Source organism: Danio rerio, chromosome 7 (assembly GCF_052040795.2).
Source record: "Danio rerio strain M-AB ecotype USA chromosome 7, GRCz13ab, whole genome shotgun sequence".
NCBI classification, from domain to species: Eukaryota; Metazoa; Chordata; class Actinopteri; order Cypriniformes; family Danionidae; genus Danio; species Danio rerio.
Window position 1 is genome coordinate 63013885 of NC_141027.1, and position 22264 is coordinate 63036148.

At 33.3% G+C, this 22264-nt stretch overlaps 1 protein-coding gene across 1 annotated transcript; it reads left to right on the forward strand.

Moving 5' to 3' along the window:
- Positions 1-75: 75 nt before the first annotated feature.
- brms1 (BRMS1 transcriptional repressor and anoikis regulator) lies at positions 76-19231 on the forward strand. Its single transcript, NM_200097.1, is given in 10 exon segments — positions 76-137; positions 7403-7630; positions 7918-8008; positions 8121-8248; positions 8347-8426; positions 11411-11507; positions 12237-12329; positions 14305-14369; positions 14451-14490; positions 18489-19231. Coding segments are annotated over 9 exon segments (816 nt in total). The 5' UTR covers positions 76-137; positions 7403-7416; the 3' UTR covers positions 18497-19231.
- The last annotated feature ends 3033 nt before the right edge of the window (positions 19232-22264 follow it).

Here is a 22264-nt window from a genome sequence, read left to right on the forward strand (position 1 = left end):
CCAAAACGGCTGTGTGTTTCAACAAACGAATAAACGCTGAGGAAGTAGACCTGTCCGATGTCAACTTGCCATGATATGCAAATTCATTCGAAAATATGTCATATTTCTTCAATGCTTAAAGAATAATCGACAAGAAGGTAAGCTATTTTGCTGTGGTTTATGCAGTAAATAGAGTTGTTTGTAAGATGTAACACGGTGTGTTGATATCCCGAGTCTTGCATCGGGTAATATGCGGAGAACACTCGTGGAGGATTTAGTACCTCCATGCGAAGTATGATAATCAATTACTACATTGTAATTGAGACGTTTTAACAGTCGTAACTTTTTGTTTTGCACTCTTGTTCGCGAACACCCCATGTAGCGCGCTTTGTACTAACGTTAGGCACTTCTTGCCTCTGAATGAAGTGCGGAGTTGGTCAATTGAAAAACGAGCTTTTATAGCTAGCCTTAATGCGCAACTATACTTGAACTGCACGGAACTGTATTTTGTAATGTATCTCACAGCGTATAATGTATGAGCTGTAGATGCACAGAATGAGTAATGAGCTTGTAATGTAGCTAAGTCAGTGCAGTGCGGCCTTTAGAGGATGTACATGATACACACTGCGAGTTTGTATAGACGCAGGTCACATACATTGCTTTTAAAGTGTTAATTCAATACACTGTGAATTAAGTTTGACGCACTGAACGATATTTTTCCTTTCTAATTAAACATAAGTGGTTAATAGGTTCTTACGCTTGGTTTCTTGATTTCTTTGCTCTTGGCGGCTAGTGTCCTCTAGAGGTCCATAGTTTTCTCCGTTGTTATACATGAACATTAAGTTAATGTTATATATTTTTTTCTTTATGCTGAACGCATCTTTGAGACCGATAGCTTAAAATGTATATTTAAATATTTTTGTTGTCACACATATATATATATATATATATATATATATATATATATATATATATATATATATATATATATATATATATATATATATATATATATATATATTTAAATGTAACGTTACATGTTCAGTATCCAAGTAATCAGGGATGGACAAAATACATAAAATACATATTTTAAAATACAAAACCAAATACATAAATTTTACATGTATCAAAATAAACTACAAAATACAGCAGCCACAACAAGTACCAAAATTAAATACTGCTTGTATTTTGTACTTTAAAAAATACTACAAAATAGTTTTACAAGGGAGCATGACATTTCTTAACAAACCTTCCATTAATCGACATTTGATCCATCCCTTCACCATTAAACTGACTGAAGTGAAGTAAACAATGTTTGACAGCAACAGTATTTCTCTGAGCAAGTTTAAGTTAGCTTCTCTGCTAACTTTAAGATATTCATAAACTTGTGTTTCTCTTTAATTTTTAGTATAGATTTTGTACAAGTTTCATACAGAAACTCCTGTTTTAAAGATGATCACTTTAATGACTGTAAAACATTTAATGCAGATAATGAGCTGGAACATATTTCTTCATTGTGTTTGCATCCATTGTATGGCCAGTAATATTGACACCATCTCTTAACAGTCTTATATCTTAAAAGGGTGATATACGAAAAGTTTATTTAATTTTTTTTGTTCACATCATTTTCTAAATAAATAAATTTTTTTGACAAATAAAATCTTCAATACTTGATGTAAAACATTGATTTTTATAAGCTACTAAAATATCCAGTTTTAGTTATTTCCATAAGTCATGGTTTTGCAAGTTATCTTTTTATGATCAAAATTCTGGCATTTGAAAACGCCAATGAAGTATAGGAATTGCCACTGCAGGACCTATTTTTATGTTGTTTGTCTTATTGTCTTGGCATCTACAGTACATTGCAACCCATCCAGATCTACTATTATTTAAGCAGTTTACTTAATTTACCAAGAGTTTTTCAGTTCTTCTTTAACTGGAAGGCTTACCCTCTTAGTTTACCCCCTTTACCCCCCTGAGCACCAGTTTTTTTTTTTAAAGCATCAATTTGAGGTTGCATTTTTATCAAATCATCATGTAGACTTCTTACAAAGTATTTTACGGTATTTAAAAAAAAAAAAAAAACAAGACACTATAATACTAAGTATTTTGATAGAAAATTTTCATCTATATTCATATATATATATATATATATATATATATATATATATATATATATATATATATATTAGGGGTGTAACGATACACCAAAGGCACGGTTCGGTTCGGTTCACGGTTTTGGAGCCACGGTTCGGTTCGGTACGGTTCGGTTTCTGTTTGCTGTGGGGTTAGGGTTGATTTCATGTTAACAGCAATGCTAAGAGAAAATTCACTTAATAAAAAGAACATCTTAACTTTTTCTTTATTAACTTTGTCATCGCTTTTTTAGTACAGTCAGGATACCCGAGTAAACAACTAAAATTAAATAAATACCTCCAATATAGACTAGTCAGAAAAAAAACTATTCTCTTTAGTGCAGCCATCTTAACTAAGTAAACTAAAATTAAATAAATAACTGCAGTGTAGACTAGTGAAAGATCTTCTTCAAAAACACCATAATATCCACATTCTCCGATGAGAGACTTGATCTCTGTGCAGACACACACGCTCATTTTTGATTATCTATGGTTTCAGTTAGATAGATAGGTTTCCGTTTAAATTAATGAAAAAATATACATATAATGTGTTTGTAAAGTGTTTTTACATGACATATTCACCAGTAAAATACATTGCAGTTGTGTCAGAAACTAATGTTAGGGTTGTAGCCGGCTGTATGTTTGCCTCTCGATCTCTCTCTCTCTCTCCCGCTCCCTCTATGCCGGTCATTTCTGTAGGTCCGCCTTCATGACAGCTGCTGCCTGTCATTTCTGTAGGTCCACCTTTTTGACAGCTGATTGGTCAGGAGACCGATCTATCATCATTTGGTGACGCAGCGCGGGAATGTGAAAAGCAATTCAGGAAGAGCGGGAGAGAGAGCGCTTTTTCCTTTGATCTCGTTTTTCGTGTATTATTCTCACATGATTATGATTTTCGTTGTTTTTGCTTAACTTTCGTTTGGGCAAAATTATTTTGCATTACTTTTGGCCACTTTAAGTAATTTTGTGAGGTTTGTACATTTTTATTTCAATTGATTTGTATATTATTTTTTGGATCCGCTCCTTCCCGACAATATAGGCTGTTCACTCTTAGTGTAAGGTGAATAGGGAAAATGTCATACGATTTCCATTTTGCAAACACGTAGAAAATGTATTGCTAAAGACATCAGGTAAGAGGTGAAGGTCATCTTTGTTTATTTTATTCAGTATAGGGAAGAATGCGGCGCTCGGCGCTGAAGACCTTTTTTTTCTTTTCATCAGTTTTAGCGAGATAAGGGGTTATTCATGAGTTAGAATTGTTTTATTATATTTATTTCTTTTGTTTGTCTTCACTATCACCCCCTTGCTAGAGTTTAACTAATTTTTGTTTGATACTTTTGTTTGAATTTGCTACTTTATTATATTATTTTTATTAGTGTAAATATTTCTCTTTTTTTGTATATTTGGGCATTATTCTGGTTTCACTTTTGTACATTAAATCACTTTTGTTGGCAGTTTGTTGCTTACACCCTCACATTGTGAAATTACCACACTTTTAAAATGTTTTTCCTTACAAGTAAGTTTCGTGAAACAGTTAAGACAGATAGGCAGGCGCTTTGTCTACGACACGAATTCTATTCCTGTACTCAACTGGAAAACCAAAATGTTTCCACACAGATGACTTAAATGTGTCTGGGGGATCTGCAATCTCAGTACTATGTAAAGCAGCCATCCTGCGTCCAGTAGTAACAAGTGTGATGCTCACTCAAGTCACATGACATGACATGCACTTAAATACTAACTTTAGAATATAATATTTAGAACAAAACCTCATCATTACTAAAACAATTTAATTAAATGTGATAATAAAGATGTGTTTAAATTGGTTCAATTAGTTAGAGACAAGTGACGTCAACCTCAACAATGGGCAGCAGGGGGAGTGAGAGTACCGCGATACGCCACGAGAGTTTCGCGATACGTATCGTGGCTGGTGTATCGCGATATTTCGGTTCGGTTATAATATCGTTACACCCCTAATATATATATATATATATATATTCATATATATATATATATATATATATATATATATATATATATATATATATATATATATATTATATATATATATATATATATATATGAAGCATACATTCCACACTTTTGCAATGTGCACACACAATCATGCACCTATTACACAGATATGATCTCAAAATACCATAAAGTAGATAAAAATGTGGTAAGGAACCATCTTTCTCATATTGATGTGATTGGAATGGAAGTTTGCTTTAAAAAATTTGATCTCACAGTGTTTCGTCATTAGACTCAAGCTCGAGTTAACTGTGTTAAAACAACACAGTTACCATATTTCTTCGGTAGGTATAGTAACTGACAATAAGTTTGATTAGGCTGTTGTTAGTAGAGGTTTAGAAAAAATATTCAAATGAATGAAAAAATTCTTTAATACTCTTAAAAAAAGGAAAAAAAAAAAAAAAAAATATATATATATATATATAGCCCTCCATATGCTTGCCAGAGGTAGCCTGACTGCCATTAGGTACCAAGATGAGATCCTCTTGAGTTGGCCCTGGATTTCTCCTAATGCAAAACAATGTGGCTTCTTGTGGAGTTCCAGCACGACAAAGGCATTGCCGCTTTTCCCCTATTGTGCCAGTCTGCCGGACCATTCTAAGAACACTTCGGTACGGTTACGGTCGCTATTTCTTCACTGAATCTGGAACGGCGCGGCGCTATTACAAACCGTTCTCGGCCCGGAATTCTCGGCACGGTTAGCCGACAGATTCTGTGTGTTGAAGTCACGGTTCTGTTGCCAAGCTATCACAGCTGGCTCAGCGAAAGCCCGCTAGTCATCAGACAGCCACAAGTAAAGAACACTACATTTAATATAAAAAAATATCCAGGTCTAAACAATACAGTTTGGAAAGGGTTTTAGCAGTCTCTGGCAGAGAAGTGAATAACTCTTGACATTCTTATGAAGATTATTAAAGTTATTATTTCATTGACTTGTATACAATTAACCATGTATAATATAATTACTAACCCATCATCTAAAATCTTAGAAATAATAAAATATCCTATTGTTTTATTCGTGGCTAGAGTTTGATTATTTTGATTGACATCCTAGGCAATGAGACCTTTAATTCGCCTGACTGAGCGCAAGTTTATTGCACGCAGTGCCGCATTTGATAGCACAAAACTCGCTTTGATCCTGGAGAAAACTTTACCAACTCCTACATGTGCTGCTGAAAGACTTTTTTTCCTGCTGTGCATTGATAAAGCAAAAATACATGCTTAATATCATCAATGTCCAAATTCCACAACAACATTACTATATCCATGGAACATGAACTTGCAGACTCTTTTGTCAACTCTTTCAATACATTTTTTAGACTTTGCTTGAAAGCTTTACAGAGAGGCACTGCTGCCCAAGTTACTGTTTTATGATTAATATATATTTATATGCACTAATAAAATAGTCAAATTAATGAATAAAATAAATTAAATGTTGGTATTGCTTTTACTCAAAAAAATTTCACTAAGTTTTGACAAATGTTTTCTAAAATAAAATGAGCCACTTTCATCATTTCAGCTATAGGCCATTATATGATTCAGTTATACATAAGTTTGATATTTATGGGGGCATGTAACATGTTTCGGTTTTTTTGTTCTCTGTGATCTTTAATATAGGTAGCTACGCAAATATTTTCTAAAGCGTCAAGCAGGAATTTGTCTACAGCTTGTTTGTTAGTTATGAAGTAAAAAAAAAAAAAAGATAAAAATACAAAGATAAAAGAGCAGCATGTTGCTGAATATAATAGGGTTTTATATGCTTTATATCTTGCTATGTGTTGTTTCATATTCGTTTATTATTTCACTTGCTGCATTCGTTATTTAATGCAATGAAACAAAAACAGCCATCACTTAAAGGGTTATATTTTACCATAAAAATGTAGTATTTTTATATCATTATCAACTTTTGATAAAAAAAACACTGTGTCATTTAATTGATTATTAAAAATGAAATAATTTAAGTGCTATATTTTTTATAGTGAAAGTGCTCACTTTTGACAAGGCCTGTCCAAAAATATGTTTCTGCAACTATAATACAAATGTAGTATTATTGTTGCATTATCATTTTGAAATTTTCTGTTATGTTCAGATATTTTAAATATATTTTCCCCCTCCAATCATTTTCAATTATCATGTTACATTTTGGTCATTTTCCCTCCAAAAACAATTTAGCCAGAGCCAAGCAGCACATGACTTCTAAATAAGGTGCTGTGACATGTACCTATATTTAGCCACTCCTATTTGATAGAGCGGCATAGCAGTGTTTAGTCACACGGTTGCTTTCGTTTTTATGAACATGAAAAAAAATAGTTTTGACTTTTATTTAAGATTAATTGAACAACGGAAGCCGTTTACATTGCGTTACCAAGGCAACTACTGATGTGTTTTGTGTAATGTTTCAAAGAGCTTTGTTGCAGCACGACAGCGGAAAATGAAACTGCATCCATGCTGTCTGGCCCGGTTTGGCATGGAATGGAACAGCTCTGCTTAAAGAATGATTTAGGAAGATTTAGCAAAAGCGGCTGTTGATGCCATGGACTGGCCTGTCTGTTCCCCACACTTGAATTTAATCAAGCACACTTCTAGGGCATAATGTTTTAAGTTGCACTACAGACTAGACTTGGTGGATGCTTCAGTCCAGGTCTGCTTTGAGATCACTTAGGAGACCATACGCCACCTTATCAGGAGCATGCCCAGGCATTTTGACTTGTTTTAAGGACATTACATCAAAGTTAGATCAGCCTCTAGTTTGTTTTTGTACTTCAGTTTTGAATGTGACTCCAAATTCAGACCTCCATGGGTTAATAAATGCGATTTCCATTGATTATTTTTATGTGATTTTGTTGTCAGAGCATTCAACTCAAGAACAAGTAATTAATTAGAATATGTAATTCATTCAGATCTATAATGTGTTATTTTAGTTTTCCCTTTATTTTTTGAACAGTGTATATAATGTCAAAACAAACTTTTATTTTGAATGTGATTTATCACAATAAATCTTTTCCCAGCACTAGTTATTAAAAAGTATTTAACAGTATTTTTTTTATATTCACTGCCTCAAACACCAATCTGTAAATGGATACCATGAGATCTCATTTCTGTTATTATTATACATTTAAATTTATTCATTTAGCTGATCATAATGAGGACAATAGAAGTTATCAAATCAACAAAAGAGCAACAATATGTAAGTGCAGTGACGAGTCTCAAAAAGTCTAATACAACACACGGTTATAATTCCATACTGTTGATTTCAGTGCTGTAAGCAGTCATGCCAGCTCAGCCTGCTGCCAGAGATCCAGACGAGGAGATGGAGACTGAGGCAGATCCTGACATTCCTCAGACCAATGGAGAGGTGGAGGAGGATCAAGAAAGAGATGGAGGAGAGGCTGAGGAGACGATGGAGGAGAGTGGAGAGGAAAGGGACAGTGACTTGGAGGAGAGTGAGCCAGAGGAGGAGGAGGAAGAAGAGGAAGAGAGTTCAGGTGTCTATACAAAGAATCAATTGAGTAGATTTTCTCATTAACTGTGTGCAGTTGTGCTGCAGCATCTGTCAATGTGGTTGCACTGGGGAATAGTAATATTTCACCCCATTAACTTTTATTTGTTTTTTAATTAAAACTATACCACTGAACTGCTTGGTGATTTTGAATATATGACTAAAATAAATCATAAAATTATGCATTGAATGTGGTGTAGTTATGTGATACCTGTACATGTGAAGCAAAGAGAATAAACAGCACAAATGAACAATATTGATTTTCTGTTTCAGAAATGGATGATGAAGATTGTGAGAGAAGACGATCACAGTGCCTGGATGAAATGTCAGACCTGGAAAAACAATTCCTGGAGTTGAAAGACAAGTAAGAATGTTTTTTTTTTTGCTGGTAATTTTATGTATTGTATTGTTCAGTTGTTTGAAAGTTATTAATTCTACAATGTGCTAGATGCAGTTGTCTTTTTCTTCAATTTCAGGCTTTTTCAAGAACGTCTGAATCAAGTTAAATTGAAATTGGATGAGGTTTTGACAGGAAAGGCAGGAGAGTATAGAGAACCTTTAGCAACACTGCAGCAGAATCTACAGCAGAGGACACAAGTGGCAGGTGAAACATCAACACACACTTACCTGCTTTGTTCGTATCATTTTAAAAGTCAAGTTCTCAGATTTGTTTTAAAATTATTTTCACTTCACCTTCTGTAGGTGTATATAGAGAACTTTGTCTGCAAGTGGTCAGACACAAGCATGAATGTGAAGTACAGGGTGCAAGACAACATCTAGAGGTAAAGTTGCTCAGCAGACATTCAGTCTTGAAGTCAATATTATAAGCCCTCCAGTGAAATTATTCTTGTTGAACAATCTTTGTTGAAGCACTTTATTAACAGAGAGATTTTTAAACATAATTATTTCTAATAACTAATTTATTTTGTGTTTTCCATTATGACAGCACATCATACACTCTCAGAAAAAGGTACATAGTGGTACAAATAATGTTCCTTAAGGAACAGTTTTGTACTGTCTAAAAGTTGTATCTTGAATAGTACAGAAAATACCTCTTATGATACTTATCTGTACCTTTTATGGTACAATTGTAATGAAGGTGCATAATTGTTCTCAGAAATAAGGTACATAAATGTTGGACAACTCCTTTTTTTATAACATCTATGAAAATAAACATAACCGAAAGGCAAAGTTATTTTCTGAGTAATTTCTATATTAAAACAAGAATCATAATTTAAAAGCTTATGTTTAAAGACACTCAAACATGAATTGTTATGTTCTACAATACAAAACAACTGGTAAAACAAAACTATAGCTGTTGTAAACCAAACGTTTAATACATTTTAAATAAATGTTTGGTAAGCATTTTTTTTTTTGATAAATACATTTTAATTGGTAATATCCACACCTTTTGGGTTGCTTTCCACTACACATGTGAGCTGGCAAAAGTCCTGCATATGCAAAATGTTCATGCAGACATTTTAGCATTGTAAAACTAATCAAACATTGTGTATATCTTATTACAATACTCTGTAATTCTATTTCTTTTTAAAAAATTATGTAAATTAAATTAAATTTTAAGTGATTACAAAGATATTATTTGAAAATTGGAGAAAAAGGGTTTTAGATTGTAAATGGAAAAATGTGTTTTATGTAACTTTTGTGAAAAGTGTTGTGAAATGTTTAGCAAAAATTGGATAGTTTGTTAAAGTATTTTTTATTCTTTATTGTAAATGGAAAAAGGTACACAAAAAAGTTACTCAGAACTCCCCTGCTGCGGTAGCTAAGGGAACACAAGGGATTAGACAAAGCTTGATTGTTATGTATGTTGAATGTCTTTGGATGGTGGGAGGAAACCGGAGAACCCGGGGAAAACACACGCGGACACGGGGAGAACATACAAACTCCTCACAGAAACACCCACCGGTCCTGTGGAACCAGGGCTGGCAGTGTTCTTGCTGTGGGGCTCACAGTGCTAACCACTGGGCCGCCGTGCCGCCCAATCATAGGTAAAGGAGGAGAATTGGGGAGGAGGGGGGTTTCTTCCAAACGAAGATAAAGTGAACTGAAAACTGTGGCTATTTATAGTAGCTTAGGGCTGATATGATTGGAAGATAGTGATTGGAAGATAGTGAATGCGAGACCGGCCGTGATAAATCATAAGCACGTGATCCTCTCGAAATTAGTTTATGAATAAACTTCACTTTGATTGACAGCTTTTTAAAAGCCCGAAACCTTTTACAGCCCGACATTATTGAAATGTGCACATGCACACAGCTCTTTTGCCTTTTTTCAAGAATGAGTCGTTTATATGTGTTTTATCATAACTTATTCATAACAAATGTTGGATATAGGCCACTTGGAAGTTTGAACAAAAAAAGTCCTCATAACATTTCAGCACTTTAAGGTAGCGTACATATACTTAGCCTTCAAATTGCCACACATTGACACACCAATAAAAATTAGTTTTTCTTAACCAATTAAAATAAATTATAAATTAAGATGGGTATTTGGCAATAGCGAAATTAAGATATAGGCTCTGTTAGATCTGTTTCATCACTTCTCTTCACAATCTGACATTAAGGTGACGGTGAAGCTGAATAATAAAATAATAATGCCAACATTACCCCATATACTCTGTCTACATTATGCATATTTGGTTTAATGAATATTTAGTTGTAATTTAAAAATCCTTTACTCACCAAGATTAGGCTACCTGTTTTTGTGGAGGAACATTATTGAATCCACTGTAAATGGCTTTAGTGCAGTCCTGCGCTCACTGAGGAGCAATGAATACCCTTTCACTGCTGCTGCTACCGGCTGGGATGCATACTGTTCTGGCTAATTTAGCATGTTTTGGGTTGGATTGTTTGTTTATCTTCCACCAGCCAAGGACATCCATTTCGTTTTCTATGACAGCAGTTTCAATGTAGCGAGTGACCTCGTCATCTTCCGTGTCAGCTTGCTGTACATTGCTGTCTAGTGGTTTACCATAATATGCAGTGTATGAGCAACCCTTGAAATACATTGGTGGCTAGAATGACTGTTCTTTTTGAACTAGCGTCTGGCCTGACCACAGTCAAAAAAATTTTTTTACGTCTCTGTCATCATTTGTTTCACCTTTCGAGGGATGGATTTTAATGTTGTAACAAACGATTTTATTACTTTCTGGCACTAATTAAAATGCATCACATGACTGTTCACTTACCACACAAGCCCAAGCCCGGCCTGACCCTGTCTAAAATGATAGAAATTAAGCCCAAACCTACCTGAACCTGTCGATCTTCAGCTCTACTGTGGATGCCCTTCTAGCTGCAAGCCAGTACTGGGAAACACCCATACCCACTTATTGACACACACACACACACACACACACACACACACACACACACACACACACACACACACACACACACACACACACACTCTCATACACTACGGCCAATTTAGTTTATCAATTCCCCTATAGTGCATGTGTTTGGACTGTAGGGGAAACCGTAGCACCCGGAGGAAACCCATGCTAACACGGGGAGAACTGGCCCAGCAGGGACTTGAACCAGTGACCTTCTTGCTGTCCACTGTACCTCCCATTTGAGTAATATTTCATTACGTCACATTAATTCACACTCAAACATGCACACATCACATTTATTACAATCTAGAAGCATTGCCACAGTCTCTGCCACAACAGTTGTGTTTGTGTGTTGACAGTGCAGTGATGACCCTAAATCATATCGAGTCTGTAATAAGATGCTTGTTTCTGTAGAGTGAGAAAACCCTTTTGTTTGATGCCATGAAGACAGAACTTTTGGAGAAGATCCGCAGACTGGAGGAGGACAAACAGAGCATAGACATCACCTCAGGTACATGCACACGAACACTCACACACCCACATACAAGACTGCCTGCTTATCTGAATCTGGAATCTATGATACTGTTTAATAAGATTTCTATATCTGTCTACATAATATAAAAATCTTAGTAAATATACATACACTACCAGTCAAAAGTTTAGGATCAGTTTTTTTCTTCATGTTTTTTAAAAGAAAATTATTCTGAAGGCAGCATTTATTAAATGTAAAATAATTGTTAAATATTTAAACAAATTTGAAATAGCTGTTTTCTTATTATATATAGATTCAAATGAAATTATTACTCCACTCATTATTGCTTTTATTACTATTACCATTATTAATAATCATAATATTAATAATAATAATTACAATAATAATTAATATTAGAGTGATTTCTGAAGGATCATGTGACATAGTCGTAGTAAAGATAAAGATTCATTAGGTAAAATCACTGGATTAAATTGTTCTATTAAAATGATCAACTACTTTTAAACAGTTATTTAATAGTGCAGTAACATTTCACAATTTTTGCATCTGAGTTATATTTTTGATGAAATAAATGCAGCCTTGGTGAGCAGGAGAAGCTTATTTTAAAACATTAAAAAATCCTACTTAATGTAATGTATATTTTAACCATTTGCCCAGCAGGAATTGCTACTGGTAATTGGTTAGTGGCACTTACAATTGATATAACATATACTGTATAAAAAACACAATAACTTTTCCATTATTAATTAGAGTGGTGGAATGATGAAGTGAAGATGAAGAAGTGTAAAAGAAGGAGTCACCTGATTCGCTCAGACCGGAAGAAGAAGGCAGCACTTGTGTCAGGTAATAAAGTGATTAGATTCAGATGCATCATTTCCTTCTATTGCCGACTGTCATACAGAATAAATTCTGTTCCAGCACCAACACTTACCAATTATCTGATAGTTTATTAATGCATTTCTTCAGAGGCCATCAATAAACAGACTCTGGGTCAGATCAGACAGTGTGTGATGCACAGGAATTAAACATAGGTTATTTATTTTTATTTATTTGTGAAACAATGTTTTTTGTGAAACAAGAGTTTTTTTTTTTAATCATAACAAGGTTTATGTATCATAATTATTTAATTTGTTTGTTTTATAGTTGTTTATTTTATTATCTAAATCCATAATCCATTTTACACAAGCAATTTACGTTTTATAACAAAATGTTTAATTTTATTTATGTCATATATATATATCTGCAATTTTTTGTAAACCTTTTTTATTATTAGGATATAAAGCTTTTAAAAAAATATTACATTTGTGCTTAAAGTTGAGTCTCTATACATATACTATTTTAATTTTAATGTGTTAGCCATATCACTGCCAAAGGAACAGCTGTATGACCAAAAAAAAAAACAAGAAAATTATTAGCCTTTCTTTGATTTTTTTTTTCTTCATTAAATATTTCCCAAATGATGTTTAATAGAGAAAGAAAATTTTCACAATATTTCTGATATTATTTTTTCTTCTGGAGAAGATTTTAAGGTCAAATTTAAGGTAATTTTAAGGTCAAAATTATTAGCCCCTTTAAGCTATTTTTTTTTTCGATAGTCTACAGAACAAGCCATCGTTATTCTACAACTTGCCTAATTATCCTGCCTAGTTAACCTAATTAACCTAGTTAAGCCTTTAGATGTCACTTCAAGCTGTATAGAAGTGTCTTGAAAAATATCTAGTAAAATATTATTTATTGTCATCGTGGCAAAGATAAAATATATCAGTTATTAGAAATGAGTTATTAAAACTATTGTGTTTAGTAATGTGTTGAAAAAATCTCTCTGTTAAACAGAAATAGGGGGGGGGGGAATCAAACAGGGGGCAGATAATTCTGACTTTATTTATTTATTATTAACCTTAAAAAGAGTTTGCTAAATTTTACTGCAGTAGATCTTGTTTGATTTCTAAAAACCTGAAAATGACTGAAGAGTTTTCTAGAAAATAAATATAGATTTAGTATTGGTATCATTATATTTAATAGAAGTATTGTCAAAATTTTTGTTTCATCACAGCACTATTATACAGAATATACTGTACAGTGCCTAAAGAAAACCATCATATCCCTTTGAAATAATTTTATTTAGTTTAACACTTTATTTGACATACAACCTGGAATCAAATTATATCCCAGATAACCATTCCAGCTATTGAAATGTTTTTGCAGCCTTCTCCTAACCTGTGCCTTTCAAAAACTTTATCTTGAGGGTCTTTTGAAAGAAAGGTGTAATGTGAGTAAAGGTATGGATTTTCATGGGTTATGATGATTTTCTATAGGCACTGTATCATTACAGCCAATATACAAACTAACTTCACAGCATCACTTAGACTGATAAAGCAAGCTGCTGTCATTTAGTATCTTTCACAGACAGCTTTTTTATCTTGCAAAATAAATGTTTTAAATATTCATCTTATTTGTAATCTTTTAATTGCGCCAACTCACTTGCGAGAAGTCAAACACAGTATCTGTATGTTTGAAGGCCTGTGATTATCTCTTTGCTACCGATTTTCCGCCTTTTTGTGGTTAGGAACGGAGGATGAAAGCCAGAGTTAAAAGAGAAAGCTGATGATCAGCGTTATGATACCGATAAAACCTGATTGCTCCTGTTTGGTTTTGTCAAATAGAAACTAACCCTGTAATCATCAGTTTATTCCGCCTCCTTCATGCTACAGGCCCCTGAAGTGACATGAATTATTGTTTTGACGATTTCTGAGAAGTAAAGTGAATCTGCATGGACTTCTTTCCACTCCTGCTTTCTGAGTCTGTTCGTCTTTTTCAGGGCCATACATAGTGTATATGCTAAGAGAAACTGACATACTAGAGGACTGGACAGCCATCAAGAAGGTATTAATTATGAGTTATCAACCCTTCACTCACTGTGAAAATGTTTTATGGATCGTGATCTTTACCTTTTCTGTCTTTCAGGCAAAAGCAGCACTGATGCCCCTAAAGAAGAAAGCAGACAGTAAGTCAATTATTAAATGGGAATATTTATTTATGTTCATCATTCAAGCTTTCCTGTCGCTCTCTGTTTTTTTATGCAGCTACATTGGGAGGTCAAGGTAGTCAGATGAACCTCATTAAACTTTGAAAAAACTGAGTGCTAAAATTAACTCATTGTATATTTATTAATGAAAATCACATGCGCTGACCATCTGGGACCTTGCCTTGGGCTTAATATATTTCACCAATGAATTCTTTCTCAAGAGAACAGAACAGGTTTAAAGTGCAAATAGATGTTTCTGTATAATAGTGAACTGTACAATGTTGTGCAATCATAATTCAAGGTTCATGTTTGGTTTTAAGTAGAAAAGTGTTGCATGTTTTAAATAGCGCAATCTTTTACTAGCATGATAAAACTGGTTGCACTTTGCTATATGCTACAGTATGTGTACTTAAGGAGTACTTGTATATAGGGCTGGGCAATAATAAGATAACAATAATTATCACAATATATATTTTTTCGATAAAATGGTAATGACCGTTCGATAAGTGCTCGATAATATTTACGCATTATGTGTAAAGAAAAAAAATCTAGGAGGAGTATGAAAAAAATTAGGTAAAAAAGGGCACAACTGTCCAGACGACTCGTGCCATCAAAAGCAAGCAACACCGCAAACCTGTTTCATCATTTAAAACAAAACCACCCTTATGAAGATGCTAATAAAATTACAGACCCAAGCAAGTGTTGGTAAACCAGCACAACTACCCAGCAGAGTTTTATGTCATCATTTTCAAAAGCCGTGCCTTATAAGAAAAAACCCACAAAACGACAGACAAAAGATAAGACAGACAACACAATCTCAAGCATATCTCAATGAACACTTGATACTTGCGGTAAACTACAAGCTATGTTATTAAAGGGCATTTGTTACAACATTGATAGGATCTTTTGTTGTGAAGCTTATGTTTCCTTTTTAATATTAAGATATTTACTTTGAAATCTGTAATAACACTATTATCTATCACTGACGGTAAAAAACCATATACATATATAAGGGCTGCACAATATATCGTTTCAGCATCTGTATTGCAATGTGCAGATCCCCAGTAGTCACATCGCAAGACATCACAGAATGCTGAGTATGAATTATAGTTGACCAGGAGCTACAGAATTGTACTTTACTACTGTATTTATGGAATATATACCTTTTAAGAAACAAAAAAAAGCATGTGTTTTTTTTCTCACTTAGAATTTTTGTCTTGTTTCTTGTTACTACTACAATTACTATGATATAAATACAGCACTACAACATAAAAAAGAGAGAGATCGACTTGTCACTTAATAGTGATTTGATCAGCTGTAGTTTGTAGTTTTACGCTGAATTTTTTTCCTCTAAGGGCTTATTATGCGGTCTCTGTTGCCAATTTGTGAATAGACAACATCTACCGTCTTTGCTCTGCTACAAAACAACTTCATTCTTGGCTAAAAAAGCCTTAAAAGTACATTAAGTTGTCCAAATGGCTGCAATATTTGTCAAACTGTTGAGTGTCCTCTGCTTGGCACTTGTGTGGGCGGAGTAATACACAAGAGTGGAGAGACAGTACGAATTCTGATATTGCAAAATATTGCATGTTTATCAGCCAATCAAATTCATAAACCAAACAGATCAAGCTTAGGTTCAGGGGTAGGCTTAGGAATAGTCCCTAGTTATGACCCAGCTTATGTGGCTTTCAAACATTGGTTAGGGTTAGGGTTTTACCTAGTACAGGTAAATGTACCATCAGGGACCATCACAACCTCTTATAAAAAGCATGCACCCCATATACAATAGTGCTGTCTGTCTCAATAGTTTAAATGGAATAAAAGACATGTTATCCATTGTCATCCCAGTTGCTTCCATTAGACCTGACTGTCACTCACATTCTCCATCTGCCTGCCTTTCATTATGTTAGATGCAGATGTTCAATTCAAACAGCCATTTCCCTATTTCTGTCACTCCAGACAGATCAGCTGAAAGCACTTTGGCTTTAATGTAACATTTTCTACTCTTGAGAAAAAAATGATGGTCATTGCACTCATTTTCATATTTTGCCTCATAGCTCACTCTTTTTCTATTTTCCCCAAAAAAAATTGATTCCTTTATTTATACTTTTGCAATTACACCATTGCTAATATTTTCCTTAATAAAAAGAAGTGTACTTAATTGTAATCTATGTGCATTCATTTAAATATTTACTTATAAAAAACACAAGGGCCAGTTAAATATATTTTAATTAAAACACTTAATACACTTTTTTTCAAGTTTTAATTTAAAGTACGCTATAAACTTAGTTTCCCCCCCTTTTTAAATATAATTATTGTGTTATTAAATATTTCATTTAAAGTCAAAAAAGTGTATAAAAACAAATCCCCTGTGATTATTAATTTTGCGAAGAGTACTTTTTAAACTATATTAAAGTTTTATCTTGTATCTTAAATTTGTAATCTTTTTAAAGTGTGTTAAAATAAAATCTATGGACAATCAAATATATATTTTTCTGACTATAAAGTTTTTATTATCCCAAAAGTGCTGTGACTTGTATTCCAACATGATTTATGATATGATATATATTTATGATAATCATGGTATTTATTTATTTATTTTTCTTTTTTACTTAAATCTTGTTTCTGTTCTAAATTAAAAAGATTTGTTGTAGAGTGAGAGGAGCAAGAACATATTTATAAATTATAATGTTAACATTATAATGTTTTTAAAATGTATTTAAAATCTCCTTTGACTTCCACACTAGTGCATCATTATAGTCAGTTGTAGAAAACATTCTTTTTAATACCATTGAGCAGCTCAAACTCAAAGTCTGACAAGCTGTTTGATTATCCACACTAAACATAAAGTCAGAATTGACAGTCAGAAGATATCTGATGTAGTGTCTTTTTACAGTATGTGTAGCAGATTTTGGACAGGTCAGATATCCGGGTGGACAGCAGGTTTATTTTAGTAAATGAAAACTAAGACCAAAACTATTGGTCAAAAAGCTTTTTTGTTAACTGAATAAAAAAAAAAAATTAAAATAAATAAATTAAAAAATAACTGAAATTAAATAATCATAAAAAAAAAATTTAAGTAAATAAATTAAAAATTAACTGAAATTAAATAATCATGAAATCATCAAGACCTGTGGCTGTTTATCGAAACACTTGTAGATTTGTGGGGCTTTCTTATCCAAACTCACCAGTCAAAGACATGGTTACATACAAAAACATTTTTTTTATCTATAAATCATAAGACTTCCTCTTATCAAACTTTTCTTCATGGGGAAAAGAAAATAAATTAGGCTTGTTTAACTACATATCTTTTATATGAAGATGGTTGTATGAATTTGTATTCATTGCATTTGTGTAGTTAAGTCAAGAGTTACAAGAGATGATGCAAGCTGTGCAAAATAAATTTGCTCTGGTTGACACTGGATGTTTTTCTATTAAGTAAAACAAAAACTAAATATAATTACTAAATACAAATGTGTTCACAAAATAATAAAAACTAAATCATATATAACCAAACCATTAATGGAAACTAAAACTAAACTGAAACGTACAGCAAATTTGAAAAATGTATTGACATATTCAAAAATCCAAAACAGGTCTAGTCTAAAAACAGATCAAATGTCTCTTGGCACTCACAGCTAGTTCACACAAAGATTGTCCTGCACTCTTGATCGTATCATATTTAATGACTGTAGTTTCACATTAGAGTATGTGTGCAGTGACAAAATGTCTTGAAAATAGAGATCATTAATGAAGATGAAGTATCTTTTAAACAAGCAGATGTCTGTGCAATGTGAATTTTGGGGTCTTTTCTATAATGGAGAGAGACTCTCTAAAGACAGAACTGTTGATCTAGAGGTTAATAACAACATCCCAGCACAGTCACTAGAGAATAAGGCATAAGACTACATCTGTGTTCACTTTGGCTTGTTTACAAAACTGAAATGGTCTTCTTTTTTTGCCTGTGTTTCTCTTAGGGTCGTAATAAAAGGGATCAGCACAGGAGAGGTCTGGTTCAAGCGCACAGATGGCACCAAAACCAAAATCTACATCTCTTAACTTCAGAAAGGCAAATGTGCCATACGAAAAGCTTAGAGACGATAAATTACACTCAGAGAGTGTGTGAGCCTACCCTTTAATAATTACCAAATAACACACACATTTACCAACACATTGTAAAACTTCATCTAATGCTATTCACTGGTATTGAACAGACCATAGGATGTTTATTATGTCTCCATTGACTTTTTGTCTCAGATCAATGTTGCCCTTTTTGATTAGGTTTTCCTGATGTTATTATAAAAAGAGGGAGTCAGATCAGCTCTGCTAATGGCAAGTATGTAAAGCTGAAGTTCATTACATTACAAAAACACAAAATGGGCATACAAAACCTGTTCGACCAAATGCACATAGACTATATGAAGCCTTTCTTTGTTCTTAGCGGGAATCTTGATGTCCAAACCACAGTAAAAAACAGGTCAAAAAATGCAAATCGATTTAATGTCAAAAACCTTGATTGATGGCCTTTTGATCACAAAAACAGCGAAACAAAATGATTACAATATAAGAAAAGTTCAGAAATTGGAGGTTGCATTTCACTGGAGTTTGCAATCCTATAAGATCTAATTGTTTTTATTGTCATATCCCCAGCAGATGTGTGCTAAGGGTGATAAGGAGCCAATTCCCAAAAGTGTATCAAGCAAAAAAAAAAAAAAAAAAAAAAAAAAAAAAAAACAGAACCATAAGTAAAACATAGAAAACACTAAATAGTGTGTGCTTGCAACACAGCAGCCTTGCTTGGCACCATCTTGGAGATACAACATATGACTACCTTGATGTCAAAACAAATTAACATCCAATATTGGTGTCAAAAAATTAGAACTATAATAGTTTTCGACGTGTTTTCTGACACCAATGTTAAATGTCAATTTAAAAGGGGACGTATTATGCCTTTTTACAAAATGTAAAATAAGTCTCTGATGTCCCTAGAGTGTCTATGTGAAATTTTATCTTAAAATACCCCACAAGTACTGTTTTATACTCTTTGAAACTGCCCCTTTTAGGCTTTAAGCCAGAGAGTGGTGTTTTGGTGACTGTCACTTTAAATTCAAATGAGATTGTGCTCTTTTCAAAAGAGAGCGGAGCTACAAATGTCGATGTATCAGCATAGTGGCTAATTCAAAAACAAGACTAATATCCTATACGAATGAGGGAGAGATTGTTACTAATGGGCGGGGCTTTCCCCCTCTGATGACACGTAAAAAAGGAGAATGTTTACCATTAGATGCTGGTTGTATTCACAGAATGTTGTTACATAACTGTGTTTAAACTCCTTATAATAGGGATATTTTGTGTAATAGTTTTGACATCAATGTAGTCAGTTGACATGAAATGTATTTGCAGCTTTGTTTTCTTAATGTCTTTTTGACATCAAGTTGCCCTCTGGATTATTATAGCCTACTGTTAGTTCCTCACACTGAATACATTCAAATTACTTCACACTGACCTGACCTTATATGAAGACTGATACATATTTGGGTTCCTCAGTTTTTTTATTTATCTTCATGCTTTAAAATGATTATAAAACTCTACTTCATGTGCACCAAAAACAGTACATGGACAAGAAAAGACTGCACTTACAGAACATATCTTATTTTTATCTTGTGCTGTAAAAACTGCTTCTTTAACCTGGTCTCTGATCTGTTTTTAACTGCTAATGGTTTGAATATTACAAGAAAGATGATATCAGGACACCTTGAAACATGTTGTGTGTACCCAGAAAACACAAACAAACAAAAGAACACAATCACACCTTTAAACATGTTTGCACTCAGAAAAAAACAAGAGATGTAATTTTTTTAGTACATTGAGAACTGTTATTGTAATACATAGTATTTATAGACATCTGTAAATTAATCTGAAACAGAGGGTGCTTTTTAAAACTTATTTATAAAGTGTTGGAGATAACCATGTATTTATAACAAGAAGCATTAATAAAATCTTTTTTTACAATTGCTGTTTAATTATTTGTTCATTAGTCCTACAAAGGATTGATGTTTTAAAAAGAGTTGCCTGGTGTGACTTCCAGGGGGCGCTGTTGTGCAGCTATACTCACTTTTTTTGCCACTAAATGGGACTAACACCTAGCAAAACATAAACATGCACTGAAGAGAAAACAATCATCATAATTCTGTCTATGTCAAGCTGATGAGATCAACAGGGAATAGAAAACTCAAGAAGTTTCTATATTAATTCATACTTTTGAAAATTAAAAACTCTAGCTCTGGCGTACATCCAAGAACAGACACTTCTGCATTAAAATATTGCATCATTGCTATTTAATGAATCTAATGATTTAAAAGTTCACTTGAGTGACTCATGATTTATAGAGTTTGAAGAGTAGGAGGTGCACACACGTAAGGATGAGGGAAAATTTTGTCTGAAGGTGGAGCTAAGTGGAAAATGGCTGATCTTAGACAGAATTTTTATACTTTCTACACTATATGCAAAAGAGCAGCTATGATATTTTCAATAGAGCGCAGCCATGAGGGACTTTTTAAGAACAATATTATAGTTGTTATTATTAATTTATTTATTACTGAAATTCATTCATTTTCGTTCGGCTTAGTCTATTCATCAGGGGTCGCCACAGGATACCCTTCAAACTGCAACCCAGCACTGGGAAACCCCCATACACAGTTACATTCACACATGCACTACGGCCAATTTAGCTTATTCCAAAGGTGCCCAAAGTAGGGCCCGCGGGCCAAAGTTGGCCCATGGTAACTTTTGGTTTGGCCCACCATCTCATCTAAAAAGAGTGAGAGAATACTGGGGGAGTTGGATGGTGGAAATGCCTTTGACAGACTTCGTCATTTCTAATTTAATGTTACCCTTAGTTTCTTTGTTTAATCAAGGAGCTAAAAAATTTTAATGTTTTAATTAAAAGTAAATGAATTAGACGTTTAAAATGTACATACTGACAATTGACAGATAGAGGACAATGCACAAGACATCGATGGGAAAATCAAAGCAAACGCAGGTGCAGCTCGACTAGTGCTGAACCCCATTGTGTTATTTATGGGATTGTTTTTACTTTAATAAGTTCCTCATGAAACGCTAAAATGATACTGCTTCATTAATTAATATATTTTAAAGCAATGTTTTCTAGTTATTTTTAAATATTAGCAAATCAATTAGGAAATTACCCATGGCAAATTTAATGTAATATGTTCTAATATGTCAACTGTTCTTTATAAAAGTTTAAAGAAAACTGCTGGACTTAAATTTAAAGTATATCATGAAGTAGCCTATTCATCAAAACCTGGAAATGTCCCTTGGACCTCTTAAATATAGGCTTTATGTCATCATATTCATAATAAACTGTTTTTCATAAGTTTTAAAATATATATTGCATGTATATATGTATATCTTTGAAATCTAAGCATTAACTTGTGTTTAAAAAATATTACATGTAATTACATTTTTAAATTAGAAATCAGATCTGCTTACTGTGCGTTAGAGTAGGCTTTGTGTGTCCAGAAAGCAAGTGATTAAACTACACCTGTGAACATTGGGATATAAAAATACGGGTTATGCCCTCAACAAACGTTACAAATATGGGGAGGAAGTTAGCTTCAAATGATAGAATACATAACAAACATTATAAAATTGTCAATTGAAAAAAGTCAATTTGCTGATCACATCAGTGTTATTGTACGCGTTAAAGGATTAAAAGTGTGTTCATTTTTTA